The sequence below is a fragment of the Amphibalanus amphitrite genome, unplaced genomic scaffold, assembly GCF_019059575.1.
Source record: "Amphibalanus amphitrite isolate SeventyFive unplaced genomic scaffold, NRLGWU_Aamphi_draft 000301F_arrow, whole genome shotgun sequence".
In the NCBI taxonomy this organism is placed as follows: Eukaryota; Metazoa; Arthropoda; class Thecostraca; order Balanomorpha; family Balanidae; genus Amphibalanus; species Amphibalanus amphitrite.
In genome coordinates, this window is record NW_024881796.1 from 625,004 (window position 1) to 648,414 (window position 23,411).

General features: G+C 48.5%; 1 protein-coding gene across 1 annotated transcript in view; it reads left to right on the forward strand.

Annotated features, from left to right (window-relative positions):
• The first annotated feature begins 1,261 nt into the window (after nt 1-1,261).
• The window catches only part of LOC122387869 (prestin-like), a 60,291-nt gene continuing 38,141 nt past the window's right edge, over nt 1,262-23,411 (forward strand). Inside the window, 1 exon segment of the mRNA XM_043378459.1 lies at nt 1,262-1,436. Coding sequence (XP_043234394.1) covers nt 1,398-1,436 — 39 coding nt within the window. The 5' untranslated portion in view covers nt 1,262-1,397.

Below are 23,411 nucleotides of genomic sequence, written 5' to 3' on the forward strand. Positions count from 1 at the left end.
CGGACAGTTTCGCTCTCCTCTGGACCGGGCACTCGCCCCAATCACCATGTATCACCCGGGAGCGCCACTTTTCGGTGAACATTCCGGCCAACAGCTCAGCACTGCGAGATTCTCCTCTTAGCAATATCCCTAGGCATCTACCTTCTCCTAACCAGTGGCACCCGGCTGAAAATGGCGGATGGCCTTGGTGGGAGAGAGGTATGTACGAAGGTCACCATTGTTGTTGTTTCAAGGTATACGGAAGACGACGGTAATGTGTGTCACTGTCGTCTATCAATTCAGACGGTGCACGAGAGATGAGATCCGATATCACCCAGTCCATACAGTCCTTCAGGTAGTAGGTACTCAACTTCCAGACATTTGACCTACTCGTAAAGCAATGAATTGCTTTTAGGACTGGAGCGATAAGTGATAAAAATTCCGCCCTGCCGTGTGACGCCAGAGAAGCCTTGGCAATCAAGACCAAAATTACACACTTGCAAGGCTGTTTCTCATTGCACAACCAAGCCAGCAAGCTTACAGGTTCCGGGGCTTCGGGGCATCTTATTTAAGTGAACCCCTTCCTAGAAGTCTTTGCAATGAGCTTCCACAAGGATTTACTACGTCAGTTGTGCGCAGTGAAGTGCGCGCTGATTTGCTATTAGTCCGGGAAATGGATGAGCCATTCAACCTAATTTCACAGCACATTGCAGTGGAACTATTTCGCCATTGCGGACAGTGCTTTGCCTTTATGTCACCGCTATATTCTTAGCTACACGACCTTGACTATGCTCTACGCACACGCACGGGTCGGTCAGTTTTTCAGCGCGCGGGCGGCTCGGCCGGTCACTCGGCGGCGCCGGCGGATGACGCCGGATGGCGCCGGTGCGACGGACGTCCGTCGGCCCCGCCGGACATGTGTGTGTGTGAGACCGAGCTGCCGGCGACACACGGGCGCCCCCTGAAGGCCGGCGGGTCTGGGCGGCAGCAGCACCGTCCACCCCGACCGCTTCCTCATGGCTGTGCGCGCTCTGGGCGCTCGTGCACCGGCTGTCGACCAGGGAGCACTTCCCGATCGGCGGGTACAAACGGGTCACGACCACGGGCCACCCGCGTGAGGGGCCCCGCCGCTCCGCCGCCGCGCCGCCGCCGTCGGGGAGGTTGGCTGACCGGTGGGTAGGGGGAGCGGGTGAAGGCGGCCGCGGCGGAGCGGAGGGCGGCGCTTGGGCTAATGACGCCCTCTCTGTGCAGAGGAGCTGGCGCCGATACGGCCGGAGGGCCCTTTCGGAGGCCGCCGGGTCAGGTGAGAGGCGCCGCCGCTCGCCGACTCAGTTGTGACCGACGGTGCGTCCCGAGTGACAGTGTCCGACACCGCTCCCCGATCAGCCTGCAGCAGAGACCGGGCGCCGCCGAACAGGATGGGTCGCCCACCCAGCCCGCGCCGCCGCTCCACAGAGGTAAAGTCCTCCCTCGGCGATCGGCTTATCACGCTGTGTGGCATTATGGCTTAGAGTAAATCACTTAAAACCCTTTCAGTGCGTCGACTCCGCTTCTGAGACTGATAAGCCCGTATAGGCTCAAACGGACAGCAAGGCCTCCTATGCTAGGCTCTGTGACCAGCATTCCTTGAAGACATCTTGTATCTTTCCACTGGCTCATTTACCCATGCCTTGAGTATCATGTGCTGTTCAAAACACTTTAGATGTGCTTCCGAGAAGCTTGGGGGCATTTACTAATAATAAAACTTCATCATATTATAGCGTGATCTCAGTACATCCTCATGAGTTCGTGTTAATATGTCAGCAATCTTGGGAGGGAGAAGGGAATGATTTGATGGTAGCTGTAATCCTTACCTTCACGGTTCACGTATTATATCCAACCAGACGACAGCACGAAGACTTTCATATTGCATCAACGTGTCAGCAATAACGTCAGAGATTATCCCCACATGCGTCATAGCTTGACATAACTGATTGTATGCCGACATGATTAAATCGCAACCTCATAGAACAATATGCTATATGATCTGATGATGATTTGGTGTTTTAGGGCGCACCAGCAACGAGGCTATATGGCGCCCATGCTATATGATCCATGTCGTAGTTGGGCCTTATATCAAATTAACTTAAATGCTACAGGGACCGTAATAATTGGCTCATCAACGCACAAACAAAATAAACTAAATATGAAATAACAGACACAAGATGCTCTTTGATGAATATAGAACAAAAGAAGTATTGCATTTATTGTTTCCGTTAGATACTAAATTCAAAATGTATTTCATAATTCGTAGAAGCATGAACAATGTGTGACATTCATGCTACGGGCGTATAGTTTGATTGCTTTCGTCTGCTTTAACATATACGTGCCTAGTGCCTACCTAATTGGCGCTTAATTCAACGAACACTTTTCTCGCCATTATTAACTCTTTTCAATTGACACATGACTTTTACTTTTGACTGAGCAAACCAAGCGTCACACCTCAAACGACAGAGCTTTGGTCATAGCTGGGATGCAGCGGCTCTCACACAACCGATCGCCGCTCTGGTGCAGTTTGTATACCGAGTCTGATGGTATTGGTGGCGAACCGTTAATTCGACCTCTCCACTGTCGGCGCCTCGGTAATGGAGCGTCTGGTGAGCGGCGACTGACAATGGTAGGCGATCCGACACCCATTGAACTCGAGATGGCTCGTGCCGGCTCGGTAATCTGAGACCGTGCCGGCACGGTAATCTGAGACCAACAGCAGCGTGCCGGCGGTGACGCTGTCTCACGACTCGGACACTAAGGGTCTCCACTCTCCACTCCCAACGCGACTGAGACGATCCGGAAAGTTTCCGAAATGACTAAAAACAATGAGCGTAGTAGCCATTTCCCATCTGAGCCATTTGTATGTTGTGAGTTAACTGAAGTGACTGAAGTGACTGAAAATACTGAATATTCGATGTTGCTACCTGCTCGTTCCTTTATACACTGCAGCCTGCAGCCTTTGATTGGTTATTTAGGAAATCTGAAAGTGCCTTTATTTGGAATTGAATCGCTCAATGGCTGCATCAAGTATTTTCTATTTTTGGTGAAGGAACGTCTCAGGGGATAGCCGATTCCAGTGGCGGCGGAAGGTAATTTTGGATGGGGGTGCAAAGTTTTCTCAAGGGGCCCCTCTGGAAGTTTTGGGCCCCCCTTCATTTTTTTTTTGAGTGATTATTATTTATATATGAAAAACGAAGATTTTGGAAAACTATCCCCATATACACAAGTTCTGTAAAAGGTTTGAAATTGCAGAGTACATACCTATCTCAAATAATGAAAGCATAAAGAAGCAAACCTTTATATATAGACAGATAGTTCGCAACCCGAAATGGTTTGCGAACTATCTGTCAGGCCATACGCAACAAGTGCAGGTACGCCGCAGTGACGGAAGCGTGTGTTTATCACAGACAAAGCCAAACAGTATCGGTGTGTACCAGGGCGGGTCGCTCAGTTGTGCATTGTACACGCTGTACACAAATGACCTCAGTCTGTACGTACCTGAATCCGTGACCGTTGTGCAGTTCGCCGACGACACACAACTCCTGGTAACGGGTAAGAAGCAGGACATTCATAGCATGGTAGAGACGATGGAGCAGGCACTGGACTCTTTATATCACTGGTACTGTTCTCATGGAATGAAGTTGAACGCGACTAAAACACAGATGATCGTGATTGGAACGCCGGCTCTGCTGCGACATATGCCCGCCGTTCAGCTGAAATTCTGTGGAGCGGCTGTAAACGACAGCAGAGTAGTGAAAAACCTCGGCGTCATCATCGACAGACACCTGACCTACCAGTCACATATTGACGAGATGACACGTAAATGCAACGGCGTCCTCGTTGCGCTGAGCCATGCGAGACATGTGATCCCAAGGCGTGCGCTGAAGCCAATAGTTCAAGCTCTTGTTATATCAATCGTGAGATATTGCATGTCAGTGTACGGTACTTGTGGCCAGACCCAGTTACACCGCGTTCAGAAGATTCTGAACTTCTGTGCACGTGTAGTGTCCGGGAAACGAAAACGGGACCATATCTCCGATGTATTCCATGATATCGGGTGGTTCACTGCATCTGAGATGGCGATGTACTGCCGCGTGTGTAGTTTGCGCAGCGTTCTTGTCAGTGGTCAGCCCGAGGAAATAGCCGACACGCTCGGTCAGACGGCGAGACAGAGACACGCTCATAATACGCGACGCGCCTCTGAACTTGCTCTCCCACGCATCCGAACGGAAGCGGGACGACGCAGGCTGTGCTATGGGGCTGTACAAGCTTTCAACCAGCTCCCAGTTACCGAGTCAGGTGTGCCCTTCAAACACCAGCTAAAGCAGCATATTTTTAATATAAGGAGTGTTTAAAACATCGTCACGTGCATCCGTGTGGCCACTTTGGCCGACCTCTTCCTGTTTTTTTTTTAACGTTTGAATTGCTGACGTGCGATTGTGAAAAACCATGTGTGATAATGTGGATCTTTCGCCAAATAAATCTTCAATCTTCAAATGCAGCTAGTTTTTTATCGGCTAATCTTTTAGTCTAGCCATCACCCGCAGCGTCTCAAACCACTTTTCTGGATCCGCAGTGGACCACTGAGAGCCCTACGAGACCGTTCCAAGAAGACCATGTTAACCTTCCAGGCGGTGGGGGGGGGCATTTTTTTGCCCCCCCCCCTTTAGTTTTTTCGATATATCTCGAGAGCCGCTGCGCCGATCGTCACCAAACTTTCAGTACCCTCCCGGGAGCAGCTAGCGCACATGGTGACCAAAAATTTTTCCAAAGGCTATGATAGGTTGGCCGCTAATGACGTTAGAGTGACGTCATTTTTGCCATTTTCGACCCAAAAAAAGGTTTCGCGGGAAGAGCTGTCAGGCCTACAGCTTTAGAGATACAGAAAAATGTTTCAGACATAAAAGGTGTGGAATTTTAAGGGCTACAAAACTGCTATTTCGGTTTTTCGAATTTTCTGGATTTTAACCCCCTATATCAAAAAATAGATTTTTTGAATATAATAGCCAAAATCCAAAAAGTTTTTTGAATTTCGAAAAAAACGGAATATATGTGATAGCCCCTACCGCCTTCTATCTATGTACATACCAAATTTGAGATCAATACCTCTTTTTTGGCCAAGTTATAGCGAAAAAACTGTTCAAAATTGATGACGTCAAATTTTCAAACTCAATTTTTAGCAATTCTAGACCTCGTAGCGCAAAACAAAGACCACAATTAGACTCCCCGTGACGAGCTGCATCGAATCGATACCCATTTTATGCAAAATATCAACTTTAAAATTTGACCTTTTTTGACCTGACCTTGACCTGACCTCCACCAGAAAGTGACCTAAACCGTACCTGATGGTCTTATAACCAACACCATTGAGTTGGAAATGAAAAACTGGCCATAAAACATGCATCGCATAACCTTAGTAAAGTTGGGCTCATGTGGTGACCCTTGGTGACCTTTGGTGACCTGACCTGTGACCTGACCTGGTATGACCAGTGACCTCTAATAGCAACATATGTACTAGACAACTGACGCCTTATCGCTGATTTTCGACAAAATGCGTTTTACTCGGTGTTATAGCGCTTTCCATAGAAGCCCCGTGAACGTGAAACATTTCATCTTTGACCTGACCTGTGACGTCATCGGTGACCCCGAGGTCAATGAAATTTGGTTTCCACTGACAAATTTGACAGGGCTATCGAACGCCGTTTGAATTTTCCGGATCCGTCCAGTAGTTTCGGAGCTACGGGGGGGGGGCAAAAAAGTGCCCCCCCCCCCCACCGCGCGGAAGGTGGCTGGTAGGCCCACCGCCTGCCGGGTTAAGAAGCCCCTTGGAAACCGACCACATAGAGACTCCTCCAGAGACCTACATGACTCCCCAGACTGAATGAGCCCTCCGATCAGGTTCGGTCCCTTGAAAGTTGCTGAAAGGTTTCAGAAGGCAGTATAGGCTCGAAAGTCTTTTGAGGGCTCTCAGAAACCGGCATCGGACCCCAAAAAAGCCCGTATGGAGGCCCCCCAAAGCCGGGATGGAGGCCACAGGAGCCGATGATTAGCCTAAGGAGCCGGTATGGAGGACTGAATAGAGGAAAGGGGTCTCAGTGGGGCCTTCAGGGGCAAGCGTTTGAGCCCCAAAAGTATGTGTGGGATCTTAGAGGCAGGTAGACCCCTGCGATATGCACGGGGTCCCAGGAGCTCGCGTGTGAGCCCAAATATTCAGCTGGCGGCTACTAGAACCAGCATGGGGATTCTTAACCCGCGCGGGGCTGGGGTCTCCAGCCGAACGCGCGGGGCTGGGGGGGGGGTAAATTTTACCCCCCCCCCTGTTATCTCCCGAACTAATGGTCCGATTTGGAAAATTCAAACGCCAATCGAAAGCTCTCATCACGAACTACTACAAACATGTACTTAATTTAAAGTTTGAGGTCAAGGTCAAGGTCAGGTCAAGGGTACAAATTGCAAGTTTCTATAGTATCGGCCTTGCACCGTAGTTGCCGAAGAATGGAGTCATGGACTGAGACTGATCACCCAAAACGTGTTCTTAGGCTACCAAGACAATATTCGTTGCATACAATATCATTCAGAGGTCAAGGTCAAGGTCAGGTCAGGTCAGGTCAGGTCACCAAAAAACAAAATATAGAAAAGGGCATGTGCGACACATGTTTTATGGGTCATTTTACTCATAGAATTCAATAGGCACACTCAATAAGTGATATGGACCACCTCTGGATGAATTTCAGGTCGAGGTCAGGTCAAGGTCAGGTCAAGTGAGGTCAAATTTTGAAGTTGGTTGTTAAGGCCTAAAAAGGTGTCTATCTGATGCAGTTTTTCACGGCGAATCGAATGGTGCTATTTTTGTTTCCGTACGAGGTCTAGAACTTCCAAAAAAGTCATTTTTCAAAAATTTTGTGTGTCGTGACGTCATAAAATTTTGAATAACTCCCACATTTTGAACCGATTCTTCTAAAATTTGGTATGTAGGTGCACATAGACCACTTCTCTGACATATATTCCGGTTTTTTCGATAGACTCAAAATTTTGGATTTTATAATGATTTTCCCAAAAAAGTCAGTTTTTTGAAAAAATTTAGGCCAAAATCCAAAATTTTCAAAAAACCGAGATAGCCATTTGATAGACAAAGTAAAATTACGTATAACCTTTTTGTTACGTCTTGATTCCTTTAAAAATGAAGATGTTAGCGGCGTTTGAACTTTTGCCGTTTTTGAGGCGAAAATGGCGAACATGACGTCACTAAATCGTCAATTTCTCAAAAATTTTCCGACGGATTTCGCTCAAATTTTCAGGGAACGTGTCAAATTGATGTAAGAAAAGGTACTGAAAGTTTGGCGGCGCTGCGCGCCGCCGTTTTTGAAATATCGCAAAAATTCGCGAGGGGGGGGTAAAATTTACCCCCCCCCCCAGCCCCGCGCGGGTTAAGACTTAGAAGCCGCTTAGACCCACATTTCATGGGTCATGAGTCCCAAGAGTCGATGTAGGGGCCATAAAAGCCGGTGTAGGACCCATGGCCCCATAAGTTCCGACATTGAGACTCTCAGAGGCCAGCGACGGGGCACCAAGAGCAGATAAAGTGCCTCAACAAGCCGATATGGGGCCTGAGAATCAGTGTGGAATTCCAGGAGCCTGCGTGAGCTCTCGGAGACCTTCGTATTTCGTAAGGTCCACAAAGGTCGTTGGGTCCTCTGAATCTGAACTCTGCGGGGCCCTCAGAGGCCAGCATGTCTCCTGGCACCTGCCTGCGTTGAGGTGAGACCCTCCGAGGCCGTCGTAGGGTTCTTCAGAGGCCATCGTTGGCCCTTGAAGCCTTCGTTAGGTCCTAGAAGCCGCCAAGAGGGCCCTCAGAGGTCAGCATGGCCCCTGGAGCCTGCCTGCGTCGAGGCCCTCAGAGGCCGTCGTGGAACCCTCAGACGCCAGCGTGGGCCTTTGGAGCTTGCTTTGGGTCTTAGAGACCATTGTGAGGGCCCAGAGAGGTCGTCGTCAGGGCCCTCAGCCCCTCAGGGACCATCCTTGGGTCCTCAGAAGCTGTTGTGAGGGCCCTTAGAAGCCTTCGAGAGGATCATCAGAGGTCGTCATGAGGGTCCTTGGCCATAGTGAGGGTCTTCATGGGCCCCCAGATACCTTTGCAGGGCTCTCAGAGGCCTTGGTAAGACCGCTAGAGGCCATCGTTAGGGCCCTCAATAGACCGTTGCAGGGCCCTAAGATGCCAGCATAGCCCCTGCAGCCTGGTTATGTTGGGGCCCTCAGAGGCCGTCGCTGGGCCGTCTGAAGCCAAATGGGCCCTCAGACTTGAGTTGGGTCTAGGGCCGTCACAAGGGCCCTCAGAGGCCAGCGGGGCCCCTGGAGTCCTGTGGGACCCTCAGCGGTCGTCATGAGGGCCCTTAGTGGTCGTTATAGGGCCCCAGGGGACAGAGGTCGTCGTAAGAGCCCTCAGCGATCGTAAGGGCCCTCAGATGCCGTCATAGGGCCCTCAGAGGCCAGCGTGGCCTCTGGAGTCTCCTTGGGGCCCTAGAGTATCTGTGGGACCCTCAGCGGTCATCATGAGGGCCCTTAGTGGCCGTTGTAGGGCCCCAGGGGACAGAGGTCGTCGTGGGAGCCCTCAGAGATCGTCATAAAAAAGGCCCTCTGAGGCCGTCGTGGGGGCCTTCTGATGCCGCATGGAGCACCAAACGCTGCTCGGAACACTTCTGGTCGGTGTGGGGGCCCCAAAAACTAGCATGGGGCGCTCCTGACCATAATTGGACATCCCGGATGATTCCACATCAGTGTTCGTTTCTCTATCACTGGTTTTCAGGAGAAAATGTATCGGGTGGTGCGACGGGCCTCTTGTACGGATTTTGGGGGTGCAAAAAGATATGTTTGCACCCCCATGTTTTTCGATGGGGGTGCAGCTGCACCCCTTGCACCCCCTATTCCGCCGCCACTGGCCGATTCTTTCGTTTTCTGACAGACGACAGTTTTGCAATGATTTGCAAAGTTTAGGTGATTCAATGATTGTATGTCGTATTGTATCTGAGAGAAGGCTCAAAGTACATGTTTCGTGATGTAACAGTTTACACTGCAGTTACAGAGACGCATCGCTGAATGTCTCATGGTCCGTGTATTGCGGCACAGCATCATCGCGCCAGATGCTGTGCCGCATTACACAGACGCAGCGACCAGGCTCGGAGCGTATAGAGGCGAATGCACTATGCGTACCCGGATTGACTTTGATTATTTGTGCAAAACATGAGCTTCTCGAATATTAAAGGGACACTCCCACCTTAACATTAGTTTTGAGTTGAGATAGCCAAATTGGTGGCCATGGCCTGCAAATACCGGTTTGGGCACTCACAACATCGACAAATGCTTTAATTCGGAGATATGGAATTTCAAACTTGCAGTTTTCGGATTCTAAGGGGCTAGTGCATTGGTATGCCCCCTTAGAATTTGTGACGTCAGCGGAGATCTAACGATTTTTAAATCTTTTACTAAAACGTTTGGTAGCACGCGGTGGTATATGCTGCTTTGCGCGCAACAAATGCCGCACTTTCAAATAAAGTCACTAGGAACAGCGGAGATCCCAAAAAGTAAACAAAAGTAAAAGTCTAATATCTTGAAAACCGGTGAATATTTTTCGATGAAATTTGGTAGATATTCGTTTTCGCTCTTTCTGAACCGAGCGACATCACTTTCGTGCCAATTCATTAACTTTTTTGAAGGTGGGAGGGTCCCTTTAACCCTCGCCCGTAAACGGCGATCTGCCACCTTCGCCCATGCGGGGGGGGGGGGGTTGGTGCGACCCCCCCCCTTGGCGTTTGAAAACGGAGCGTCGTAGAGCTTAGCGGAAAAGACCAACGGATTGCTCTCGTCGAGATCTCGCGATTGGTGGTATATTTTTTGGTCCTAGGTCAACATTTGACCTACTTTTGACCGGTCAAAGGTCAAATTTTCGGAAAAATAGACTTTTTTCAACTTTCCGCGGCGATTGCGGCAAAACGGTGGAAGATATCGACTTGAAACCTTCACTATCGTGTTTCTTGATCAATTCTCTATCGTTTGGTATGTATTTCGTTTCCCTAGCTCTAAAAATGGCGCGTTGGGAGCGCCGGAAGTCGGCAAGGTCACAGTCGGCGGCAGAAATTCGAAAAATCAAAATTTAAATTTTTGAAATCTGATTGTATTTTTGGATTTCGGAGGTCCATTTGCTCCCAATAGAAGCTACTATTGCTGCATATTCCCATTGAGGTGACAAGAATTAGCAAAATAGTGGTTCGGGCGCTTTTCAAAAATAGTACCGGAAGCTGTTCCTCTTGTGACGTCATAGCTCCGTGACCTGACCTGACCCGGTCAAGTTTCTTATACCATATAATAGCCAATACTTGCCCCAACATGCATGGGAAGTTTCATCACGATCCATCAACCGATGTCCGTACCACCGGCAGGAAACCTCGGGCGTTGGCACTAAGTTTGTGAAAATCCGGCCGGAGGCTGTTCCCTTTGTGACGTCATAACTCCGTGACCTGACATGACCCGGTCAATTTTTTTTTTATCAAAAGATGCGCAAGGTTTGCCCCATAAGGTACCCAAAATTTGGCGGCGCTGCGCGCCGCCGTTTTTGCACTATTTCCGAAAAGCCTCAGGGGGGGTTGCACCAACCCCCCCCTACATGGGCGAGGGTTAAGACAACTCTACCGCTGGCTTTTCTCCAGTTATTGACAGTCTTGCAGCATTACTGACTCGATGGCGGAACGATTTCTCCACCTGCGGTAAAGAACAATCAGGCCAAACAGGTGCTGACAAACCTATTGTGATTCAACCCGGGCAGTGACTACGCTCGAGCTGGCGTGCACCTGTGCTGCACAGTGCACACTGCATGGTGCGCACGCTCCCAATGTACCAGGAATTAGCGATAGCTCCGCGCCGTTAACAACAGGCATCGTCTGTTGTGAACGCTACCGGCGGGATACTGCAAAAGGCTACCCCGGTCCCGTCCGCCCGGCTGGCTGCATGCAAATGAACATCTGCTGACCGCATCCCTCGGGTCATGGCAGAAAAAGCGGCGGCCAGTCCGCCAGAGACGCCTATCGAAAACTGACGGCAACTAACTGACTCGGCACCCTTGCAGTGTGAATGCAAGTGGATAGGAACGTCAAAGTCTGCAGCGGTTAAAGCAATGACGTTTCTTTCCTTTCTGTTTTTGAAAAAAAGTCTACGTAACCAGATTGTGCACTGTGTACTGTGCAGTGCACCCGTGTTCCTGTTTTAGGTATACTGTTAAGTGTTTATGGCATATGTAGACACTGTATTCATCTTTGTCATTTTATTCGTTTTGCGAAAAGTTTATACATTTAACTTAAATACACGTTTTGCTTCAACTGACGTTTAAACCACAAGCCTTTGCAATCCACTTTCTTTGGGGTTAAAGCATTGAAAGTTTGGTGCGTCGATCTAGGTGCATTGCCCTGTGATATGCTCACATTCGGGTGTTTAGTTTTCTGCTTGATGCCACGCTAGATAGGCGTCAAATGTAATGCAAATGCACTTTTAATGTTGCAGCAATTTCACTTCCCTTTGCACTTTACATTAGCATGATACCACAGGAAAAAAAGATGCTTAACAACGTAACTATAATAGGTCAAATTAGTATGCATTAAAAGATGTGAAAGGCTATGTCCACTAACAGACTACAGCTTTGGTATAAGGCGAACTTGTTCTAAAAGCCCAAGGACCAATTAAGGCAAACCGCTTCCGTCAAACATTTTCAGCTGGTTGTTCGTAATGGTGTGAAGCAATAAATGCACATACATACACATAAACCATTCTATCAGGCAATGATATGTATTTGCACCGACTTATTCAGCCATCTTCAAAAGATAGAGGCCAGACTGGTCACTTTTTGGACCCTTTATAATGGTCCCCGGATGTACCAGAATTAACCCTTTAAAAACTTCCCGGCGCGAGTTAAATACATGCCAGAGTGGTTGTCCGATCGAAGCACATCGGAGCATGAAACATTTCTGCGTACCCCTATATATCGAACTCCGCATCTGGGTCACTCGTAGCGACAAACGACAAGCGACATTCGAAAGAGCGCAAAAATACGTGGAATTTGAAAGTTTTTTGTCGGGTCAAAGTTCAGGTCAAAGTACGAAGGTCAATTTTCCGCTTTTGGTATATTAGTTTTGTTGATCCAGCTTGCATGCGTGTCTGTCATGTTGTGACTTGTGGTCCAGAGGATATTTAACCTTCCGGGCGGTGGGGGGGGGGCAATTTTTTGCCCCCCCTTTAGTATTTTCGATATATCTCGAGAACCGCTGCGCCGATCGTCACCAAACTTTCAGTACCCTCCCGGGAGCAGCTAGCGCACATGGTGACCAAAAATTTTTCCAAAGGCTATGATAGGTTGGCCGCTAATGACGTCAGAGTGACGTCATTTTTGCCATTTTCGACCCAAAAAAAGGTTTCGCGGGAAGAGCTGTCAGGCCTACAGCTTTAGAGATACAGAAAAATGTTTCAAACATAAAAGGTGTGGAATTAAAAGGGCTACAAAACTGCTATTTCAGTTTTTCGAAGTTTTTGGATTTCGACCCCCAAAAATCAAAAAATAGATTTTTTGAATATAATAGCCAAAAAATCCAAAAAGTTTTTTGAATTTCGAAACAACCGGAATATGTGTGATAGCCCCTACCGCCTTCTATCTACATACCAAATTTGAGATCGATACCTCTTTTTTTGGCCAAGTTATAGCGAAAAAACTGTTCAAAATTGATGACGTCAAATTTTCAAACTCAATTTTTAGCAATTCTAGACCTCGTAGCGCAAAACAAAGACCACCATTAGACTCCCCGTGACGAGCTGCATCGAATCGACACCCATTTCATGCAAAAATATCATTTTTGAAATTTGACCTTTTTTGACCTGACCTTGACCTGACCTCCACCAGAAAGTGACCTAAACCGTACCTGATGGTCTTATAACCAACACCATTGAGTTGGAAATGAAGAACTGGCCATAAAACATGCATCGCATAACCTTAGTAAAGTTGAGCCCATGTGGTGACCCTTGGTGACCTTTGGTGACCTGACCTGTGACCTGACCTGGTATGACCAGTGACCTCTAATAGCAACATATGTACTAGACAACTGACGCCTTATCGCTGATTTTCGACAAAATGCGTTTTACTCGGTGTTATAGCGCTTTCCCTAGAAGCCCCGTGGACGGTGAAACATTTTATCTTTGACCTGACCTGTGACGTCATCGGTGACCCCGAGGTCAATGAAATTTGGTTTCCTTCGACAAATTTGACAGGGCTATCGAACGCCGTTTGAATTTTCCGGATCCGTCCAGTAGTTTCGGAGATACGGGGGGGGGCAAAAAAGTGCCCCCCCCCACCGCGCGGAAGGTGGCTGGTAGGCCCACCGCCTGCCGGGTTAAGGGACGAGTTCAATTTGGAAAGGGTGGGGCCCAAATCATATTTTGGCCGGGATGCTCTCCCCCCCCCCCCTGATCCACCAGTGAATTTTTGATAAAATTAGCATGATATGCTCACAGAAATAAATATCGCATGCATATGTTGTACATTGGGCTTAACATGCTACAAAAATTTTAAAATGCTTATCACACAACACGTCATCTTGTATTATGTCATCAACTACCAACGAACAAATGATGTCATGGAAATGCCCCTAAAATTCTGACAATCGGTGTATGTGAAGGCGCTCCTTTCCCTGTCCCAAGATTCGGTTGCTAGGGCTGGATTTTCCAGGCACTTCATCAGCACCACCCAGAGGGTCGATCTATAAGGTGTTCGGGGAAGGGGCAGTAATGGGTCACTATTTCAAACAGCGGGGAGTGCTGAAGTGTTCTGGCCTGCGGGTCTGCCTATGGACGCTGACTCAGCCCTTCTCCCTCAGCAGGGCCCGCGAAACTTCAACCAAAGCTGTTTAACACTGTGCTTTGGTAGATGATTTTTTTTTCCAGTAAGATCACTTTTGTGCCGCTACGACACAAGTTTGGTTAACCCGCGCCCCACTGGGGGGGGGGCTATTTATAGCCCCCCCTCCCGTTTTTCTGCAATAACTTCCAAACCGCTTGACGTATCGACGCCAAACTTTCAGTACCTTCGGCTGCATCAATTTGACACCTTGTGTCAAAATTTTAACTTCGTACCTACATTAGGTCGGCCGGAAATGACGTCAGAGTGACGTCATGTTCGGCCGATTTCGACGCAAAACATTGAACCACGGCAATCGCTCCCAAGAGCTCAGTTTTTAAGCTAGATCCAATTTCTTTGCATGAGAGGACTCAGAATAGACTGCGCTATCAAACTGCTATCTCGGATTTTCAAAATTTTGAAAATTTCGAAAATTTAACATAATAAAACTAAAAATTTTTATTTTTACATTTTTTTCAAAAAGTTTTTGACTTTTCGAAAAAACCGGAATATATGTGATAGAACGCATTATTATGACTAACTCTAGCAAGTTTTAGCTAAATATCTTCAAAAATGGCCAAGTTATACGAATTATTGCAAAAAATTAACAATTATTAATTTTTCAAATCAACTTTCAGCACGAATTTGACATCGTACGCCAATATAAATAGCACCATCGTGTTCCTGAGCTCAAACTGCATCCAATAGACACCTTTTTTGTTGAAAAAAATTTAACTTCAAAATTTGACCTTTTTTGACCTAAAAGTGACCTGACCTAAGCTAAATTTGACTCAAAATGACCTCGAATGACACAGACGACATCAAATTCGAAATGTTTGGCCTAAATGGACCATAAAACATGTGTCACGTGACCGACGGATGATATAATATTTTCGTGACCTGTGATGACCTGACCTTGACCTGAAAATCAAAGTACAAGTTTGGTACCCTCAGAGTATCTAGAGCATCTGTTCACGAGTGTGTGAACCAAAACTGAGCCTGATCTGACTTGTAAGACGGCGGCCAGAGCCCAAAACGTGACGAAGCCAAAATGCTAATAATTTTTACTTTGACCTGACCTGTGACGTCATCGGTGACCTCGAGGTCAATGAAATTAGGTTTCGCTCGACAGTTTTTCCGGGGCTATCAGACGCCGTTTGAATTTTGACGATCGGCCCAGTAGTTTCGGAGTTAGGAGGGGGGGCTATGAATAGCCCCCCCCCAGTAGGGCGTGTTATACGCAGACCCCAGTGGGGCGCGGGTTAAGGTCTAAGGAGACTCAATTGAATTTCTCTGAACACTAGTGTTCTAATTACAGGCAAGTGAATGGTATGCATCGTGCACTGCAAGGCGAAACTAATAGCAAGCCAGATTCAGATCATCGGGTTCAGATTATCATTATCATTCGCATGCTGGTTCGAATGTGTCACGGGTTTGAGTTTTGGGCGATATCTGAATAATTATTGGTTAGCGGAGGCTTATTCATTTTACATGCGTATAAGAATATCCATATCCAAGATAGCTAGAAATTCGGATAAATGATACCTAACATTAATCGGTCAAATTTATATTGGTGCACCGAAAGCTTTCGGTATGAAATATTGGTCACTGTGTTGAAACAGAACTAAGGACGGAATTGAAACGGCCGGAAAAGAAACTGCTGGTGATGAATTCCATCCCTATTTCTGTTCTAACACAGCGTCCAAGGTATTTATATACCGAAAGCTTTGTAAGCATCAATATACATTTGACCTATTATTGTTATCATCTATCCTTATTCATGAGGACGCCTACCTCGGTAGGCCACGGCATGGTCGCTTGGATGTTAATGTAATGCAATGTGAAAGCAGTACAGTTATGAACATCAAGGTCCTCCTCCATGAACAACAGCTTCTCTTGTTAATTCCTGGATGACATAATCGGAACTAACCTGTCTAGGTACTTTTCTCGCGAGTCCCCGGCCGTTCTGTGCATGTCCGACCCTGGCGCGGGGGTAGCGACTTCTGGAGGTCACTTCTTAGTCTGCTGAGACACCGGAGCTTCTCTGACGGCACGGCACGCTGTGCAAACGAACAGCACTCAGCCCCGGGGATATAGGAGGCTTCCAGGTAGCGACGGGAGAGAGCGGGGGAGAGAGAGGGGATGGGAAGGCACTCAGCGCGGTGCTGAAGCTCTGGAGGGGCGTGTAAGCGCTCTGTTTAATCTGCAGGTAGCTCGGTGATGAGCTATTCTTTATTCTGCGAACAGCGCTTACTCTGTAGTTTACACCCGGGTTTAGTTGTTGATACGGTACACATAAGCTGCTAGTTTTGTGGGCGATAGTTGGCTGCTGGTCGGGGTCGGCCTTTGGTGTTTGGTCGAGGTGAGCCGCTATGCGCTGGAGTTCGTGCATAGGAATTATGCACGCCACATGTAGGTCGGGACAGTGCAACTGATTGGCTGCCTGCGGCGATAAAGAACATGGGTCACTGTCGAAGGCTGAGGGCCAGGATCAGGTGCGTATTGTGCAATAGCGCGCCTGTGCAGCCGCGTGTCCATAACTCAGTCAGGCCCGACACGGCCTCACACACGTTAGCTGCCGCTCTAATGCGGTCCCCTTGGACAGCGGGTGGCCCGGCGGACCGTAACGTCATCCACACCTCGAGCCTCTGAAGGGCACGGTGTCGAAATGTAGAGGAGGAGAGGGAGAGAGGGACTGAGTTATGATAATGCAAACTTACAACGCAATAGCTCATCCTCAATATTCTGGCACCTCCGGAAATCATGCAGTCACACCGTGCCTGATTCTGAAACCGTGTAGTCGCCTCAGAGATTGCATTTCACATACGTCACTCATGGGCTTTTCCAAAAGGATTATGTAATGCAGGAGCATCTGCATTATTTAAACACCGGTTTCACAGCACGTCTTGTTCCAATTTCATTCACCTGAACTATACATGAGTCCATCCCGCGGCGCAGTAAGGTTCCGGTGCTCTATTCGAATTCGGTGGCCGCACGGCGCACACCTGACCACTGACCAGTCGGCTCTGCGTGCGGCCGGTGATAAGTCCTGTGAGGGCCCACAAGTGAACCGGAACCCGTTGCGGCGTTAATGTGTCGCTGCTATCCGGTTTTGGACAATTATTGCAGTAGCTGGTTATAGACGAGGTGAGTCTGAACGGTGACCCGGCAACACGTGCATGCATACTGCAGCCGATCAAGATTTCTAGCGACACGCTATAAAGACCATCGTCTTGCTATCGATTGGAGCTGTATCGTCCATCTCTTTGATTGCCGTTACGTGTTCTTCGTTAAAAAAGACATTTATGCGAGCAATACCTACCAATAAAATGCTCCCTTTGTTTCGAGATCGATTTCCTGGGACATACGGGCGCATCGAGCGCGAGGTCATTTGCATTTGTTCAAGATGAGCAGCTCCTTTTCCTGTTTCAACCAGGAGTTAAACTAAAAGTAAATCGTTGCTGGCACAATCCACTAGCGTTGTGTGCAGAGTGTCCTTGAGCTTGCGACTGTGTGTTCAGTGATCCGGGTAAAAGTAAAGTCGGCAGACCCCGCACTACCGGCGTCCTGTCACCGTCCTCGCCGCTCAGTTTGCCAGCCTGTGTCAAGCAGCTTCAGCTCGGCCAAAACCCGGACGCACGCGAACGAAAGGTAGAGCAAATGTCCGATAGCTATCTAATATAGGACACGCGTGCACGACATGCACCAAGGCAACACGCGGCAAGGAAATCTATCCATGACGTTTAGAAGGTTGTGTACGATAATATAGATTGCATGTCATGCGTGCTGGGATTGTCGCAGGGGTTCTCGTGTAACAATGTAACAAAAATAGCAAACGTCATCGGTTTCTAAGCATTACTTTGGGCGAGGGACAAGGAAAATGTTCTTGACTGATGATGGAATTTTAGAAAGGTGACATATATTGGTTATATGTATGTATGTGTAATGCACTTCATAGTGTAAGCGTTTGGTTCATTTTAAGCCCCTCGATCTGTAAAAGTTTGTCTTTCATGAAATTCAGTGGCGCAGTACGGTTTACTTGCTAAAATTTACCTGCGTCACTAGCAAACGATGCGACAGTTTTTAAACATTCTAGCTACAGAATGGTCCAGAAGCAGGCCTTTATTTGGTAATCGGAAACACACAGTGACGCAGGTGCAGGTCCGATTTGACTGAGTCGTTCTCTATACTCCATTGTGGTGTTTTTTGTTAAATGAGCTCGTTGTTCACAATGGTCTGTGATTCAATAGGTATAATAAACCAATCTCATTTTTGTCACATAGGTATAGACTTTGGTATATGCAGTGTTCTCTGTAATCATCTTTCTGTGGTGTACCTACCCGTGTATCTATTCTTTTGAATTTGCAGTATAGGTACCGTCCTTTGCTGTGTTATGCCTAACTGCTCAGCGCTGACCAAATACACATGAGAACAGAAAAAAAATCACATTTAAAGGTAATCAGTATGAATAATCTTGTAACCTTTGGTATGTCGATGCAATAAATAATGTACCTACAGCTGAAGTAAAGCGAATTGTTTAAATCCACGCCCTTTAAAGCAACTGCCTAGGGTTGTTCGGGTTGATCAATTCCTTTATCGAAAAACAAGGAACCATCAGAACATAACTCGCTTTTCAATTTGCAGATATTTCTGCGAAGTATGTTCGCAGCTACCATATCGCAGCTACATAGTTGTGGCCGTTACCATGCTCCTCTGTGCTATGATTCGGCAGCGCCGTGGGCTCATCTCGCCCATCTTATGGCCGCTACACACGCACCGTCGACATATTTAATATATGGCACGATTATTCAGATGCTTGCAGAACGACGTGGCCTGGTATTTGCAGAGTGATTGAGTACCTCGGCGGACGCCTGGGGGCGGGTCGAACCGAGACCGCCGGTCTATGGTCGGGCAGGGTCGGCGCCTGGGCGGGGCTGATTCCAGTAGAGACGGCCGTGTGTGCCCGTGATCGAAGAGAACAGAGCCCCGTTCATCGGTTGCCTGTGACCCGTTACAGATTAATGGCTGGACATGGTGGTAGTGAGGGTCGCTGCACCGCCTCGTCACCAGCGCAGGGTTAAAACAGGCTCTATACACGATCATGCCTGCTGAAGGTACTGGTGGTGATCACAGTCAGTTAAAACAAAGATGACATGGTTACCTGTAACAAAGCGGTCCGAGCCCCGATCAAACTTAGTGGTCCCGAGTCCCGAGAGATACGAGAGACGATGATCGAGAGACCGGCCCCAGAGAGACATCCGAGAAACAAATGACCCAAAGTTCCAGACATGATCACGCGGCCAGGGTCGCTCAGAGTTCCAATCAACGGATCCCAGACTGTAGCTACTGCAGCTCTGTGTTCACGTGTCAGCCGGTGTAATACGAGGCTGCTGAACGGCGTACGAGCCGCGCTCCGCGCCGCCGCGGGCGACCATTAGATCGGCGGCGGCGGCGGCGGCGGCGGCGGCGGTGCCTGGTACTTACAGCAGCAGCTGACCGCCCGCGGCCAGCCCGGGCCAAATTCCTGGCGCCGGCGTCACCGGTCGACCGGCCACGGCGTCACCTGCAAACAGTGCTGACCCACGGCCGCGGCGTCACCTGCAGACAGCGCTGACCTCTGACTGCTCTGATACAGATCAGGATGCCAGCCAGCCCTGTCATTTCAGAACAAAATGGCACTCGGCCGCTGCCACTCAGAACATGACATCCTGCCCTCTGTGTTCAGCAGAGGTGAGACTCGTGGAAATTTCGATCTAGTCTTAGTGCTAATATTTCAAGAGAATACTTCCTTAAACATTTTTAGAACATCCCAACGTATCGATGGTGGCAATTAATGGTTTCTTTCTTACCTATATCTGAATAGCTGCATGCATAACGAAAGCCAAAAATGAAAATATTTGCTCGGCAATATGCGTACCTATATGCATATGGCTGTCGCTGTGGGGAACTGTCAAACTGTCTAAAATGCACTTTTAATGTCGCTAGGTAGTCAGTCAGTCGCTAGGTAGTCGCCAAGACAGTCGTTCAGACTTACTGAGCATTACGCTCATCAGAGGTGACCCCTGTTGCGAAATGTCAGCGCTAAGCGATACAGGAGATAGGATGTTCGGTGTGAGCTACGCTACGCATGCGTTTGCGTATCTGCATTTACATAGCTACCTGACCATATTTGGAAGTGTCACGGCAATACGCAAGGATTAGCATGTGTGTTGAATATGTTAAGCGATGCGTCATGCCACGACGCGTGTGTTATGTCCAGGACCAGGCCAACACCATTTTTGGAATCGAAAGATTCACCTCAACCTACCTGTCGTGTCGGTACCTCAATAGATTTTGTCAGGGTTCTATTAAAAACATCATATGTCAGGTGCCTAATTCCTGACGAAGACAATGGCCATGGACTGTAATTGCACCCGAGTTCAAGGGCAAACTAAATCGCACCGTATCCAGCCTCCCCACCGCCCGGAGCACTGCGCAGTAGACAATGCTCATACCTCCGCTGTTTACTGTTTGCACTCTCGTCCGCTCATCTTCGGTCATCGAGGACCGGTCATCATCTCCTGGTAGCACAGCACCACCCATGGAAAATCCTCACGACTGTGCAGGACGAGAACTGCCTGCTGTTCAGTATTCATGTCGTCTTGTTGTTCTGCTGCCCATATCTAGACGTCATGAACGAAGAACGAAGACTATGACGGTGCGACGAAGACCATTGAACATATGAAAATAGACAGCATACGTATATGAAGATCGCAAGGGGTGGTCCGTCACTCCTCGAGCACGGCACTCTCTGATTGGCGATAAAACTACCCGTCGCCGCCGTCGGTTCAGTTCCCGTGTGTCCGAGGGTGGCTGGACGGTGGGTAGTAGCGGTCGATGGGGATGGTTGAACGGTCGGTGGCTGGTCGGTGGCTGGAGTGCGCGGTGGCAAGACGGCGGTTGGACCCCATGCCGTCGTGTCGGTTGGGGTTCGCGGACGTACGCGGCGGTGGCCAGACTCCACGCCGTCGCGTCGGTCAATGGTTGGGCGGTGGCCAGATGATGCCTGAACGGTGGCTGGACGGCGGTGGTTGGACGGCCACGTCGGTCTCGGCTCCCGGATGTCCGACGGTGGTCGGACTCCCCGCTCCGTCGGTCGATGGTTGGACGGTGGCTGGACGGTGCAGTGGCTGGACGCGGCTGCACGATGCAGCTGGACGGTGGCTGGGTGGTGGCTGGACTGTGGTTGAACTGTAGTTGGACCCTTACCGTCGGTCTCGGTTCCCGGATGTCCTGTGGTGGTCGGACTCCCCGCAATCGGTCGATGGTTGGAAGGTGGTTGGACACGGTGGTTGAACGTTGACTGGACTGTGGTTGGACGATGGCTGGACGGTGGTTGAACTGTTGTTGAACCCTGCCGTCGGTCTCGGCTCCCGGATGTCCGGTGGTGGTCGGACTCCCCGCCATCGGTCGATGGTTGGAAGGTGGTTGGACACGGTGGCTGAACGTTGACTGGACTGTGGTTGGACGATGGCTGGACGGTGCCTGGACTGTACATAGATCCTCCCGTCGGTCTCGGCTCCCGGATGTCCGGCGTTGGTCGGACTCCCCGCTCCGTCGCTCGGTCGGGCGCGGGTACACCTGGACTGGTCCTTTCGTGACGTGCCGTCGGACGGTGACGTCGGTGCCAAGGACGGAACGACCGTGTACCAGGAACGAGAGCAGGACCATCGGCCGCCCCTTCCTTATATGGCCCACGTCATGGGCCGAACACAATACAAGGCCGTAAAATGGTTGTGAGTAGTGGCCATTCTTTAGCTGTAGTTGGGAATTACATTGAACTTTTGAAGTGATGGCCGATGGTTCGTGATGTTTACCTACTGACAGGTTCAGAATTACGTCGTACATGTAGTGGCACATGCAGGCAAACATACAGCAACATATGTTTTATACCAGCCCATTGTGCTCACACTGGACTCAGGTTGCAGACTGCAATGTTAGAGCTCAGTAATAAATCCACATACTGTATTAACACTTAGCAGTCTGACACAAACAGTACTGAACAAAAATTTACACTGGTCTTGGACATTCAGGCTGTCCCAGAATTGACCGAACATTTATTTCCTGGCTAAAAGTACGATTGCGCTCGATTCTAATTAGATACGAGCATTATACTTTTATAAGACATACCTTAGCTATCGAGCCAAGGCCATATAACCTATCGAGCTTGGAGACCGTGTGTTTTTGGTGACCGGTCACGACTCGAGTCAGTTATTATCCAGAGTCAGCAAAGAGTAGTCCCTTTTCGTTTTCAGCCTCAGCAACCAAAAGGTTCGTAGCCATGGTGAATAGAGTGCAATTCTGAAGTTTGTAAACGGACTTTCGGCATGGTTCTTGCTGGAGAGCTCCAGTAGCTCATTTGCATGCAGGCAGGGGTGAGCAAACCGCAATTATATCAGCGAGCGAAGCCAGAGAGAGCAAGAGATAACCTGATCGACACAAGGTGATCGACAAGCCTGGGAGCGACCAAAAAGGAGCATGCACCAGTCGTCAAGCGGCTGGTTGCCATGTCATGGACAACAAACGTCACCCATCTACCCAAAAACAAGTTAAACGACAGATCAGGGTTAGCTACGAAACATCAGTCTACTTTTGACCACTATCTTCGACAAAATTTTGGAATTTGGGGCCCCTCATCTGAAAAATATGCCAAAACTAACGGAAAGACAGCGCAAATCGCTACAAAGCAGCCATAGATCATAACATATGCAACAAAAAAAGTGAATGGAAACACACTTTGTGGTCCTACGAAGGTATTCTGCCCTTTGAAGCGACAAAAAAGTCGTGTTGGACAGTGGATGGACGTGCATCAATGGTGGTTGCGCTTTGAATCCGTTCTTTCTCAGGTTTGCCAGACAGACTTAGTATGAAACTGCTTTGGAGATCCTGTTTACTTAGCTACCGAGTATCCGTTTATTGATAAGGCGAAACGTTTTAATTTTCCTTACGTTATATATTCATTTCGTCCTTGGTAATGATTCAGGAAGGGCGAGTTGTGTGGAAATTGACATCCTCAATATACACATGCATTAGAAACGGTTGCATTTGTTTTTGTCGATCGCTTGTGACATGATTTTGTGAGTCATACTCATGAACATGAGTTTTTCCGGTTTTACACACATGTACATATAAATGGAGCTAAGGCTTTCCTCACTATTATTCTTTGAGACATCGAGCTACTGACATCACTGCCATATCACTTTGGTTGAAAAACGTAAGCAAAGGCCTACTATATAGATATAAGGAAGCATGTAACACTAAATTTACCATTTGGCACGCCATGGTTTGCTATGTTGTTTTGCAAATGCATCATGGGTAAGTGTATGCCAGCCGCCAGCACTGTTAGCAATGTTGGCAATATCAGCAAAAAATTTTCCATATATTTTTTAGCTGTTCTCTTCGTGGAAAACACAAACGGTTGCGTAGGCCAAGTTATCTA